Source organism: Atractosteus spatula, chromosome 11 (genome assembly GCF_055471065.1).
Source record: "Atractosteus spatula isolate fAtrSpa1 chromosome 11, fAtrSpa1.hap1, whole genome shotgun sequence".
NCBI lineage: Eukaryota > Metazoa > Chordata > Actinopteri > Semionotiformes > Lepisosteidae > Atractosteus > Atractosteus spatula.
The window spans coordinates 36,094,939-36,108,870 of record NC_142716.1 but is presented as its reverse complement, the minus strand read 5'-3'; the positions used below and the strand labels follow the sequence as shown (position 1 = coordinate 36,108,870).

The 13,932-nt window shown below is 38.5% G+C and overlaps 1 protein-coding gene across 1 annotated transcript; it reads right to left on the bottom strand.

Moving 5' to 3' along the window:
• Positions 1–1,947: 1,947 nt before the first annotated feature.
• Positions 1,948–12,401, bottom strand: ankrd40 (ankyrin repeat domain 40). Its single transcript, XM_088928015.1, has 5 exons — positions 12,010–12,401; positions 9,857–10,005; positions 8,188–8,724; positions 7,311–7,492; positions 1,948–4,545 (listed from the first exon to the last, which is right to left on the bottom strand). Exons 1-5 carry the CDS (start codon positions 12,141–12,143, stop codon positions 4,396–4,398), a joined length of 1,152 nt encoding a protein of 383 aa, XP_088784141.1. The 5' UTR covers positions 12,144–12,401; the 3' UTR covers positions 1,948–4,395.
• Positions 12,402–13,932: the final 1,531 nt, after the last annotated feature.

Genomic DNA, 13,932 nt, shown 5'->3' with positions numbered 1-13,932 from the left:
AGCCTTAGGGCTATAGAAAAAAAAAGCAACACTTTCACAAATTAATATTAACTCTTTCCTTCATCTGAAAAGTTCTAGCCATGTCTATTTCAATTTTTTTAATTAGCCAACACTCCTCTGAAATGCTTGGCAAAAGCTGAGAAATGGATGAAGATTAAAAAATTTCTTTTTGTCATTTAGTATTAGTCTTTAATCCTGCCTTGCATGTACTCAAAATTATTAACTCTGCAGCAGAAAGAGATCAAGAGATTAAAAGGTCTTCAGTTACTTCTGACTTAATACTTTGCTTTTAAAAAATTCTGCCACTCAAATAAGTCCACCTACACTAGCCTGCCTCAGTATTCCATAGGTCTATTTTTTTTTTAAAAAAAGCTTTCACTCACAAAAAAAATGTTGCACACAAAAACATTAAATTCATCAATGAGGAAACACTGCAGAATGCAACAGATTTGGAAGAGATGCAGAAAAGATGTTGAAGTTGTTATGCTGCAAGAAGACACTTGTTTGGCATGGATATTTTTGTTGCATTACTTTTAAAACATCACGTTTTTCTAAGGGGTTTTGAAACCTTTTAAAGCTTCAAGAATCTAATATAATAACAGGAAATCCCAATTCGTATTATTATGTTTGTCTCATTATGTATTCTTAGAGACAGCATTCCACAGACAGCAGGGGCAAGTGTATGGAGCCCCGGTGATCATACACACAAATATGTTGATTCTCACAGTGCAAAGTTATGATTTGCCAGACAGAAACTATTCACATTCAGTAGTGCTAAAGTGTTTGAAAACAGAGCAAAAGTGCAAGATGCAATGTGGTCAGTCTCAATGTCAAACAACAGATGTACACCTGGACACTGAAAGACTGTCGTTTGGCTGACAGAAAGTCTAGCGTGTTAACGGGGCGAAAGGACAATGATAATGGGGCTCTAGCTGAATCCTCTGCACTTGCTTTCTGCTGCTTGGTTCTGAAGAAACCTTCGCCCGCATTCTAGTGACACATGATTCAATATTCAAGACTTTTTATCAAATCACAGCTGTACAATGTGGAGATTGCTACGAGTGCCATATCTTGAGTCATTTTTATCTCCAACTCTTCATAAAACAAACCAGGGAGAAAAATTGAATAAAAGCAATTTCTGGGAGCCAGCTCTCTCAAGCTTTCTTAAATTTTTTATGTGAAAGACTTTTACACTGTTAGATGGAAAAGTCAACATCCGGAACCTATAGGTGAAGTGAAGTGATGTGGATTGCTTGGTGTTTTTAAGCAGTTTTTCAGAATGTAAGACGTTATTAAGAAAGTGAAACCTAAACAGACTAGACGTCCAGATTCTTTGTGTGGCAAGTCCCTTCAGTCTAGCAAAGTATGTCCATTTAATACACAGTCAACCCACTGAACCCGCATACATGGCTGAACTTCTTTTAATAACCATACCCCTCTTTAAAGATAGAGCCTCAAATCAACTTGAAACTTTAATGACTCCACCAAGAGCTGTCCTGGTGATTTTTTGTGGGCAATGGCATGTCTTGTGGCCAACGTGTAGAATACCGGCATCAAGAACCAGGTATGGAATTTGCAAAGCTCATCATGCTTTTTGAAGTGATTAAAAAGAAACATTTAGTCCAAAAGTACTTTTAGACATATGTCATATGCCAAATGCCATAACGTCAGTATTATCGTGATCAGCTCCCAGAAACCACATTCAGTTATCTAACTCTGAACAACTACCAAGTAACTTCTAGTTTCTGAGCACCGTAATACAGTACAATTGCTACTATGAGCCTCACGTACCAGCTTAATGAGTAAACTGTCACAAGTCTCGCAATGCTTCTAAAACATTATTTTATAAATAGGTTAGCAGTATTTAGGTTATTTGTTATCAGAAATATTATATGAAGGAAAACATTTTAACTCTGGGCTGCTTAAGACTTTTTCAAAAATCATTCATGGTTTTATACTGTTTTAATGTAGAAAAACAATAAACAGCTTTGACGACACAATTAAAATATGATCTCAAAATCAATCGCCGTGCCATAGGAGAAATAGTTCTGTGTTAATACGATAAGTTGCAGTAGAAGTGTTTATGAGGTAATATAAAGTTAATGTTAGTCACAGTCAGCACATAACAGTATTGAAGCTTACTTTACAGACTGTTAAAAAATATAGTGTAATGTGTTAACACAGGAAAAACCCAGCTTATTAAACCTGAGAAAGCAAATAGATCATGTTTATTCTCTATAAGGTACCAGTTACATAAAGTTAATTATTGTGCTTTTTTCATTTTAAAAATATATCCTCTTAAATTATCACCAAAGGTCTTAAAAATCCAATTCAATCAAAAATGATAAAAAAGAAACAGTTCAAACCAGGCTTCTGCTGAATACACGTAAAAAAAAAGATTCCATTATTTCTGCCAATAATTAAAAAAAACCTCTGTTCTGAGAATAAATAGGTCACAGAAGAGCCTGCCTGCTTCCTGTTATCTATAAGACACTCAGGCTGCCACTCATTATTCTGTGCACCGTCACACAGTGAGTAAAACTCAGCCCGTATTAAACAAATTAACAAACATTAAACGGGAGTTACCATTTTCTTTCAAACAAGCTTTCCTCTGCAAAATCTTAGTTATCACCAATAAGGGTGACCCAGCCTTACTGGTAACAGCAATACTGTCTCAAATCTGAAAACTGCCCCCCCTCCATGACTAGTAAATTATGAGGGAAATGATCAGCATTTTTGAGAGACGGTAACTACGAGATTAGACATTACTCGCCTAAAGAATCTAACATACACAGTTGTTTAGTGTTTTGTAGGCACTCCTACTATAAAAAAGATTCTCTCTTCCTTTCCAGACAAAGTTTAGCAAAGTGCTTTTCAGGAAATGTTGCTCCTTTTAGTTACAATATAAATCACAAGAGAAGGTAATCTATTTTGATGGGGGATTATGCAAAATACAAACCTCATTATTCCAAAACTTCACTGGAAAAAACAATGGAATAATTAAGATACAAGGCTGAGAGTTACTGGAGCTTTTATCAACATGGAAAAAGTACTTAAAACACTCAACAGACACTCCCCACAACATTAACATCTCCTGGCTTCCTGCTGTGTCTTTCAATTCATTGGGTTTATAAACGCATTTGTATTTTCAGTCCCTAGTGGTACCGCAGATTTGTTCCTTGACAGTATGTGTTGTTTTTCATGAGCCTCTGGGTTGTACTACAGTATGTTGTATTTTTACAGTGAAATGCAATCAAGTGATATTATATGTTAAAGCTTTTGAAAATACATTTTGCACATATGTATTTTTCTATTCCTTTTCCAAAAAACAGTCATGGCTGCAGTCCACATACTTAATCTTTCACATGATAAATGGAGGTGCAAATGTGCTTTTTAAAAAATCACGGCATTGTGTGGTCAGTCAGTCATGAAATGTTTACGTCACAAGAAATACAACTAAAACTGCTCTGAAATAAAAATGAATAATAAGCAGTAAGTAAAGAATTGAGTAAAACACCAGCCATGGATAATTGAGTCATGTCCAGTCCATTCTTTAACTTGTTTGTTTGCAGAACTCAAATTATTCTCTATTTGTGTCAATATTTTACTTTCAAACCCCTACTTTCCATATTTCACTTTCACATACCAATTACTTACATATCATGGTGCATTTGAAAATAAGTATGAAATTCACCTCTCTTTTTTTATTTAATATATTAAATTGCTGTCTCGTGATCCCAGTCTTTATGTGCCATAGAATCCTAATCTCCCTTAAAATGGAAAGGAACTGCTTAAAACACTTGTCAAAACCTTAGATTCACTAAAATAAAAACGGAATCTGTTTAAAACATGGATGATATCATTTAAAGACAAATAAGGAGAAAAAAAAATAGTTCATGCTTGTTAGAGGTTGTTTCAGCACTTTTAAAGTGTTAATTTCATATCTACTGTGTATGCATCTTTCTTCTAGGATGACTCATATAATATAGTAGATTAGTATCTTTAATAAGAGTAATAGATTTCAAGGAAATTTACAGCAAAAAGATGAATTCTTGTAATCTCTGACTCTTATCATTAAAATACCTTTCTCTCAGGGAGCTAAACCCTTTCTAGTCACTCATCAGAGAAAAAAAAATATGCCGAAATGAATAAATACGCCACGGCAGTGACCCATACCCTGTGCTGTATAACAAAAAGACTTTGCCTAAAAGGAAAAAGAAAAACATCACTGCTAGAAATATGTATCGTACTGCAAACTGAATCATACCACATCACACACCTCTGAAAGTGGAATAATGTAATAGAAACCAGAGGGGGGATAAACCTTTCAGCCTACTCAAGTGTTTTGACCAGCACACATGTAAACAGATGCTGCGTGGTGCGCTCCGCGGCAAGCTAGTAAGTGAGCTTCGACGCTTTCATATTGTAGCAGGGCTTGTCTGTCAGGGAGGACTGTCCCGTGGCTGAAAACAAGGAGAGGCCTTCCGTCTTCTCCAGCACAACCTCCAGCTCCTGGAAATCCTGCAGCCTGGCAACATCTTTGTCCTGACAAGGGAGAAAAAAAAAGAGTTTTTGTTTTTTTTAATTCAACATGATTGTTTCCCATACATAAATCCTTTTGAAGGCAGCTAAGCCTGAGCGTTCCAAGAACCTGAATTTACCGGGTCGGCCCTACCATCTGTCTTCAGCATCATGTGTCTGTGCTCTGCTCCAGGGTTAGGAACACATACTGTGAACAACTGTGTTTATAGAGAGCGAACTCTGGACACCAACTTCATCAGGATGTGAGGTGTCCTATCATCATTACAGAAAGCTTTTAATCCAGTAAGAGTTTGGGGATTTCTACTGTGCAATTTCACTTCATTGAAAACAGTGATATACAGTACTCCTCCCAAGTTGCTTTAGATTAATTAAGTCCAAGAAAAATCCTATAGATCTCCATGGTCCTGGAATGAGGACTGAGGAAATCAAAAATAAGAAGCGTACTATGTTTTTTTTTTCCTTTATTTAATGATGGTCCATTAACTATATCCTTAATTTTTGATAAAACAACTAGGACATGTCCCACTGTGCTTGTTCAGTCTCTCTGGATTTGCTTCTCTTTATTTGTCAAAATTAATTCACACTAACAGAGTCTAGTGGTTAAAACAAAGTAGCAGCCCATTTCCCCTAGACAAGACATTTAATCAGCAATGGTCTAAGTAAACCCTAAGAACCCATCCCAGTCTGCACAGATAGTTAGGAGGCTGCTAAAAGGAAAATAAATACTGAATATTGTGGGAATTTAATGTTACCCTGGTTAGGACCATTTCAGATACTGTAACTCTAAAAAAAAAAAGAGATGATGTAATCAACAATTCAGAGGGTATTTTCAAGCCAACACTTTCTAGGACATGCTAACAAGGTAGCTTGAAACATTTTTAATTATCGATTTTAAATCCCATACTCTTATGTTATGAGGCCTCTTGCAACTCCGATGGGCCTGTCGGTGGTAGGGTTTCACAATCTAACTATTGTCGCCCACTAGCCTCAGTGCAGTGAACATGTTGCAGAAGTGACATCACTCTCTTAAAAGCCAAACACTGTAGAATTCTGCAGCAGCGGAAGACTGGTCTTTTTGGCGCAGTGGTGTTTTGCTGCAGACTATGGAGTGGCGCCGTTTCAGCTACAAGCAAGCGATCAACTGTGACCAAATCCCAGCAGGGGCAGAGCACAGGCTACACTTGTTACATGTACAGTATAGTCCTTATTGGGTAACCTCAAGGACAAATATTTTATTCTTAGGATATAATTCTCACTGTTTTCCATATTATGAAACTATCATTTAAATATATTTTTTATTTAAAAATGTTACAAGCAGATGTCTAACAACAAGACACTTTTTGTATAATCTAGTAGCCTCCTGTAGTACTAGCCAGATTCTACGAGTGCATGGTCTTTCTCAAACCTCCTCATCACTGAGGAACTGTGTTGTTGAATGTTTGAGCATGCTGCATTGGAATTCAAGATCCTTTCCATATCACCCCCACTTCTGACAATTTCATGTTCAAAATCACAAACAGGTTTATGATGTTTAGCCTCTTTGCAAGCTTTGATGGATATTTGCTCAGAATGATCACTGACTTTTGAGTCTGCACTTTTACTCGATTAGCCACTCGATGTGTCTAACTGGGTCTTGGTTCGAGCATTTCCACAGCCTTTCTCCAGAGCGCCTCTTGCTGGTCACGGTACACATTCTGACGCTGGAAGCGTGCACAGGAGGCTACATGTGTTACTCTGTTTTTTCTGCTTTTATCTGTTTGTAAAGGAGGTTTAAACTGTAAATGCACCTGTAGAGCTTTTCCTGTCAAAAGGAGCAGCCAGTGTGTTGCTCAGAGGTTTAATAGATTTAGAAGTGCCAGAGAGGAACAAGAAGAGAATTACAATTTGAATGTAGTTTTTTTTTTACTTTACATATTGTTGCACTTAATGTCTTTGCATATTTTATGTAACTGTAGTAGTAGTAGTAGTAGTAGTAGTAGTAGTAGTATACTGTGTTTAAAAGCGATACCCAAGAAAGCATTTAAAGGTAAACTAGTAATATGATGTTGGGAACCATAGCAACCACAGGCGCCATGTTATAAGCATGTTTACTGTATAACCCCTGACCTCTGGTACAAATAAACAGCGCTTAACCCAGGTACAGTAGTAGACAACACCAAATGTAGCACAAAGTTATTTGGAAATTGTATTGTTACCCGTTTATTATATATTTGTAATTACATTTCAGAACCTCTATTTAGTCTAGGCAGGAGAGACCCGAAATAAAAATTTAGGATAAAGTAAGACAAATTACACTAAACAACAACAAACTTTTTTTCAGATGGCGTGGTGGCGCAACTATTAGCTTTGTTGCCTCACAGTACTGGGGCCCTGGTTTCAATTCCGGACCTGGGATGCTATCTGTGTGGAGTTTGTGTGTTCTCTCTGCGTTTGCTTGGGTTTCCTTCCACAGTTCAAACACATATTGGTAGGTTACTTGGCTTCTGGGAAAAGTGGCCATGAGGTGAGTGTGTGCCGTTTTGTTTTTGTGTGTGAGCCCTGTGATGGACTGGCTTTAGTGCAGTGTGTATCCTGTCTTGCACCCGTTGCTTGCCAAGATAGACCCCGACTCCCCCTACAACCCTAAATGGTATAAATTTGAGAAAATGTTTGAAAGGGTGGATAAAAAAAATGTTTTTTCACTTTATCTAAACAGATTTTTTAACTGTGAGTTAGCTGCTTCCTTCCTAACTTAACACTCAATTCTAAAAGCGCTGGGATTAGCTTGCCTTGCGCAGCATAGTGTTCGGTAGCTTCCGGATCTTCTCCACGTGGTCGGCGCTGACCCCCAGTTCCCGACAGCACACTCGCAGCAGGGATCTGTATGTCAGCTCCTGGCGGTCCAGCTCGACCTCGATAAAGTCATTCTCTCTCAGACTGGGGTTCTGGACCCGCACCTTCAGCACCAGCTCTGCAATGCCAGTCAGAAATAGTAAAATGCTTATTGAGGGCCATGCTGGAAAGGGTGCTAGGAAACATATCTAAAGGTCACCCAAGCTGTCAAGAATACTGTGATCTGCTGAAATCTGGTTCCGGTAAATGTATTTAAAATTAAACTAGATCTTTAAAGCTTGAGAAGATCACTGTTATGTATTTGTGACTATCTTACAAGCACAGCTAAAAACAGGTTCTCTATACAAAGTAATGTCCTGGCAATTTAACAGTCAACTGTGTCTCAATCCCAGCATAGTGTAAATGGAACACCCCCATCAAACCCGCTTGGCTTTCAGACTCTATGTATGCTCAGAGGATTAAGGTGTATCACAAATCTCTAGATGCTGAAATGTCCCAGCAATGTCCAAGTTCAAATTGCACAGAGGATAAACCTCCCACCGATATCACAAGGAGATCAATATTAAAACATACAAGCAATGCTATACCTCTGGGCATACCTACAACAACAGCTAGCTGACTTCCAAATAATGGCATGATTACAGGCTAAGAGAAAAGAGGTCAGTGTGTCATTTAAATTGCTCATTCTGCTTACAAAAGCAAAACAGTTGCAAATCATTTTGAACAGCTTGTGCAGTTCCATGTGTATTTAAGTTTAAGCACTGAAGTGAGGCTTTGTATTGTGAGCAAAAGACGTAAACAACAAGGTTTTACCTTGCATATTCAGTGGAAAAGCACTGGTGAAGAAAAATGGCTGAAACGCTGGCATGGAGCTCATCTGATTGCAGTTCAGCTGCTGAGGTATGGACTGCTGTCTGCCACTGCTGGCCGACACCGATGAGCCGGGGTTCCCATTAGGGGACAGTAAGGTAGAACAGACTGGTCCATTCTGAGTTGTCTTGTGTGGGTGTTCACTGTGGTTCGAATGACTGGAATCCAAGGTAGTTCCGTTCACAGATCCCAAAGAACTGGGCTGGAGGCCATTCTGTTCAGCCACTGGTATGTATGCGCTCTCTCTCGGTGTGCTGGCATCAGCAAAAGGGTTCCGTTCCTTCTCCAAGGCTGGCAAAGGTGCCTGCTCACAATGGGATACTTCCGAGGTGCCAACCGTTCCATTGTGCGATGGGACATGAGCTTCTGGAATCAGGCTAGGCTTTTCCGTCTTAACATAAGGGAATGGAGGATTCACAAGGTAATTTGGAATAATTGGCAACTCCACCTCTGTCAATTCCTCTATTTCATCTTCTTCCACTGTGAATCAAAGTCAAACAGACACTGGACTAAACTGCGTTAAGCACAGAAGAGCTATGTATGTTATCAAAGCAAATACAATGGCATGGCACATGTACAGATATGATTGATGTTCAACTCAATTAATATCGGCAAAAGGTATCTCTAAAAAAGCCTCGAACTACAATGGCTAGATGACCTGCACAATCCAATGCCATTAATTGCACAGTAATGTTAACACAACATGTTGCATGAATCATTTGGATTGACTCTTCTTGGTCATGCTGCAGGAGAGCTGGCTGTGCTGAATAAGCACCATAAAATAAAGGTCAGATGCCTGGGTTTGCATCAATTTATACCTCAAGGGAAGAAATTAAAACAACCCTGCCAAATATGGGAGAAGAATAATTTGTACATACCAAAATTTCAAGTTTTATTCATTGGCTCTTATCATACAAAAAGTCTTCAACTGAAATTGTTTTCAATCAACACGCTTCTCAGTTTAGTCTGAGGAACTTGTTTTTCTGCACCCCTTGGAAAGTCATGAATCAGATGTATTTTTATTTTTTGCCAGAAACACTATCCAAATAACTCTTTGAGAGGATCAATTTTACTGGTCTAAAATTTAATACAGCACATTAAGTGAATGTAATACTACCAGAGGAACTTCCACTTGGTACTAAAAACTAAAAGATAAAAACATCTCTCTGTATTTAACTGCCTGCAGATTTTTGCTAAATAGTTCTTTATTTAAACCATTATGACTTGAAGTATGAAACTATAACGTACCAGTCATTAGCAAGCAAGGCCAGAGAAACATTTGATCAAGAGCACAATGTTTAAAAAGCTGTGGGTTTTTCTTTGCAAGTAAATACACATGGGATATATTGACTGCTCCCAACAATAACTTGACAAGAAGTTGGAATGCGGTGCAGAAATATTGAAAAATTAGATGCAAGTCTTGCTGCACTGATTAAACTATCTTAGCTGTGTTGAGACAGCTGACAAGCCTGACCCTTGACTGAAAACAGAAGAGCACACGCCAATCCATCACAATTCTGGTTTGGTTTTCCTGGAACCCAGGGTTGCTGGATCTCAACATTAAGGCTTTTGATTGTGTGTTTGGGATTTTTAGATGCGATTTTTGGCTTACCTCCTAACAGTTTTCTGATGTCACGTCTTGAAGTGAGCTGTGCTGCCTTTTCTCCTTTGGATGTAAGGACTTCTCCGTCAGCTCCCGAGCTCAAAAGGTAGGCCACGATTTGCCGGTGGTTCCTCTTGCACGCCCAATGCAGACAGGTCCTAAAGAAAGGAATAACATCCACTTGCAGACATTTAACCTACTCCCCCAAAACCAGGCTTGTAACAGGGAAATGAGAAGGGTGTCGACATGGACTATTTAGGAGAGTACTTAAAGAACTTTCTTTTGGACCATACTAACACTACATTTACCAAATTATTAGTAAAGCGGATGGCAATGTGGCACAATGGTTAACTTTACTGCCTTGCAGCGCTGGGGCCCTGGGTTCAATTCCTGAGGTGGTATCTGCATGGAGTTTGTACATTCTCCCCATATTTGCCTGGGTTCTTCTCACAGTCCACAGACCTACTGATGGGTTAACTGGTTTCTGGGAAAAATTGGTCCCAGTGTGTGAATGTGTATGTTTGCCTGGGTGTGCCCTGCGATGGATGGCATCCTGTCCAGGGTGTATCCTGCCTTACACCCGTTACTTGTGGGGACAGGCTCCAGCATTTTCCACGACCTTGTACTGGATAAAGTGGTTAGAAAGTGGATGAGTGGATGTAAACCCGTCACTTTTATCCAAAGCATCTTACTGAGACTAAACACTAAAATATACTTGAACAGCTGCTTCTGTACAGCAAAGTATGACAAAACCTCTGTTTAAGAGCCCAGTTGAAGGACAGAGCACAAGAAGGCTCTGTGACTTCCCTGAGGTGACAGAGGCCTCCATAGTTAATCTGAGAAGGGAAAATGTGAAGTTTGATGTCATTTTTGTCAAAATCTCATCTGTTCTATGAGAGCCTTGTGTTGTGAATAGGATAATGTAGGTCTAACTCTACCTCCATAATCTAAAACAAAACCACATTGCTCTGAATCTTTGCAGAAGATGGATAATGAAAATCCTGCTATATCACATTTTTCAAACTTTCGCAAATTATTTTTGCTATCGTCTCAATAATTAGATTACACTGACGTGAGGGCTACAATAAGTTTATTGTTAATTACCAATAATTCTGATTTTCAGAAGACAAAAAATCATTTTGTGGTACATTTGTGTATACTGTCTATGTATAGTTTGTATTACTTAAATCATGTTTAAAGTTTACAGCAAGGTTTCTTGCTGCAATGCTAGATTTTATAATACAACACATAAAAAGAATACTGCATCCCTATTATTTAATATAGTTTAAGACTTTATAATAAAGATTAATATTTTCTGCACAAAACTGCAAGAAGAAAGTACAGTTCAGTTAAAAATTATTGGAACCACCTATATTATTGTTCAAACATGAAGAAAGCTGGTAATACTATCAATTAAAGTTTTCGTTCTCTGGCATTTAGAAACGCAATCAAAGTCACTACTAACTAAATATGATTGCTAAAGTTAGTATTCATTTTATATTAGAAGGCAGTTTCTAAAATACGGGTGATATATCTGCAATATAAACTGCTTAAGAATAAGTTACTTGATTAGTTACACGTTCAAGGGTTCGAAGCAGGTTCTTGGCAGAACTGCACGTCCAAGAAGTACTGAACAATGTTCTCAGACCTCACTGTGTTTTAAGAGGTGGAAGATGGCAACAGTGTGTAAGCGATGGCATTATCTGTAGTTCATTCTTGGAATATTTTCGTATTCCAATTCACGGAATTGCCTAAACCGGCATAACTTGGTGGTACCGTTGTTATCGCACAAACGAACCGACCGAAATACACACACGAGCAGCCAATCTCGAAACTCTGTCTCATTTATTCGGAGCTTTAGCGAGTATTAACTACTGAACATCCACCTAACGTGGGCAACGTGCTTATATTCGAACAATCCCGCTAAACCACAACAATTAATATTACTGAAAATAAAAGTCGGGCCCACGTAACCAAAACGAAACATTTAACTGATCTGCACATTTGATCTTTGCTCCGATCAGATTACTGCCTCTACCGTCGTAAAATATCGCATGCGTTATTTATCCCACTAACTGGATTACCCGGTATCATTAAAGGCGATGTACAGAACTCTAATGGGAAAAGGAAAACACAATATAACACACAATCATACAACGTACCATCCATTTATTTCGTTTTGCGAATTGATGTTAACTCCCTTCTCCACTAATGTTCGTACTTCATCAATATCCCCGATCGCAGACGCTTCTCTCAGACGCTCTTGCAGTTCCTTATCCATCGAGGGGCTTGTCATTTTTACCACAGTTTGGTGTCTTCATGAAAGGAAAGAGCGATCGATGTACTTTTCCTTTCTGACAAAACAACCTTTTTTTCCGCCAGCGATCGCCCACTGTATCGGAGCCGTATTAAACACGCTCAAAAGGATGCACCGTGTATCCTAGTAAGGCCTTTTAAAACTAAAGTTGTTCATTTTGAATCCACCAAAAGTTTATAAAATGTCAAGCCGTGTTTGACTGCCTCTCGGTGTCCAGTGAGTCGCCGTTGCGGTATAAACTACTCCTCCCATGGGGTGCAGCTTTAGCTGTAACAACGCTGGGCTGCAACTTTAGTTCCTACCCTGACAATAATGCTTCCGGAGAAAGACGGCTTATGTTTTCTGCAGTTATTACTACTGCGCTTTATTTTTGGAAAAAACGTACTATATGCTGGTGCCTTGTGATAATAGAGATTTGTATTGCCAATTTGTATACAATGCACAAGGTCTGGCTTTAAAATTATTATACTGTGATGTCCATTTCCAGAGCGAGCGATTATTGTTTGCTCAGTTCTAAGTGTAACTAGGTAACAATACACCCCTTAGAAAACAACTTCAATTTTGACTTTCATAAGTCAGTTTTTCTTTAAAATTTAAGATCAGATGTTTTAGGCTTGTAGCTTCCACAGCTGTATTAAAACGTTTTCAAAGTGCTGTGGTAGAATACTGCTCATTGCAATTAAGCGATGAGGTCGGCTCTACTGCCTCTATCTAGTTACTGCTCTGCGTGAAGAAGGAGCATTTTTAAATAAAGGTGTATAATTTGAAAGTTTTTTAATTTGAAAGGAATTTATAAATGTACAGGCTTCAGCATGTATTAAAATGTCTAAATTTTAAAAATACAGGATCGTGTACGTTGAAGCGCATTTGTAGTTACAACTCCCAAGGACATTACATAACGTGACCACCGTTTGTGCGTATTGTCGCTGTCCACGACAACATGTTCTCTGTGATTCTAGATGTACCACATTTCATTAGCCCAAGGGACATTGTTTTTAAAACAAAGGTATCTGAACAGGCCAACAAGTTTAAAGCAAGCTTCATCTTAATGAAGTTGCCTCGATGGGTCCTCGGCAGTAGGGGGCGTTAGTCTGTAACCGGCGAGAGACTATTTCTTCTGTTTCTGTACTACAGTACAGGTCTTCCACAGTAGGGGGCACTAGCGTCTGATATGATTTTTTAAACTTTTTTATTGCAACAGTAAAAAATAAACAATACACAATGGAACATATAACATCATCAGGGTTACATAATAATAATTGCATTTTATAAAAAAAATATATTAAATGAAGTAAATAAAGATGAGGTATGCACAGCTTACGCGTTCTCATGTTTAGAAATGTAGAAATAGTTTGGAAATATGCCCTTAATTGTTCAAATGGGGGTCTCTTCCCAGACCATTTAATTGAATTTATATGATAAAGAGGAAGTATAATGATAACGTCAATGACCAACGATATTTTTGTATTTGTTTTCAAGGAGATTAAAAATAGCATAGCTTCTGTTTCTCCAAAAGAAAAGCCGATATTAGAATCCATCTTTATGTAATTTTGCAGATCAATCCAAAATGCTTTAACAACAGGACATAACTAAAATAAAAGTAAAGTTTCTGGGATGCTTTCTCAAAAGACCGTTTTCGTCTATATTGACATTAATCCGATGCGTCTCTCCCATGCAATCGGCTCCTGTAGGTCCTCCACGGTAGGGGGCACTAGTCTCTGATCGGACGGGTCTCTCCTGAGGGAGCGACAGTTCTTCACGCGCCGGC

Coding starts and splice junctions, on each gene's coding strand:
- ankrd40 (XM_088928015.1), bottom strand. CDS start 12,143: ATGACAAGCCCCTCGATGGATAAGGAACTGCAAGAGCGTCTGAGAGAA. Junction 10,006..12,009: donor CAAAACGAAATAAATGGATG/GTACGTTGTATG, acceptor TCCTTTCTTTAG/GACCTGTCTGCATTGGGCGT. Junction 7,493..8,187: donor TTTTCCACTGAATATGCAAG/GTAAAACCTTGT, acceptor CTGGCATTGCAG/AGCTGGTGCTGAAGGTGCGG.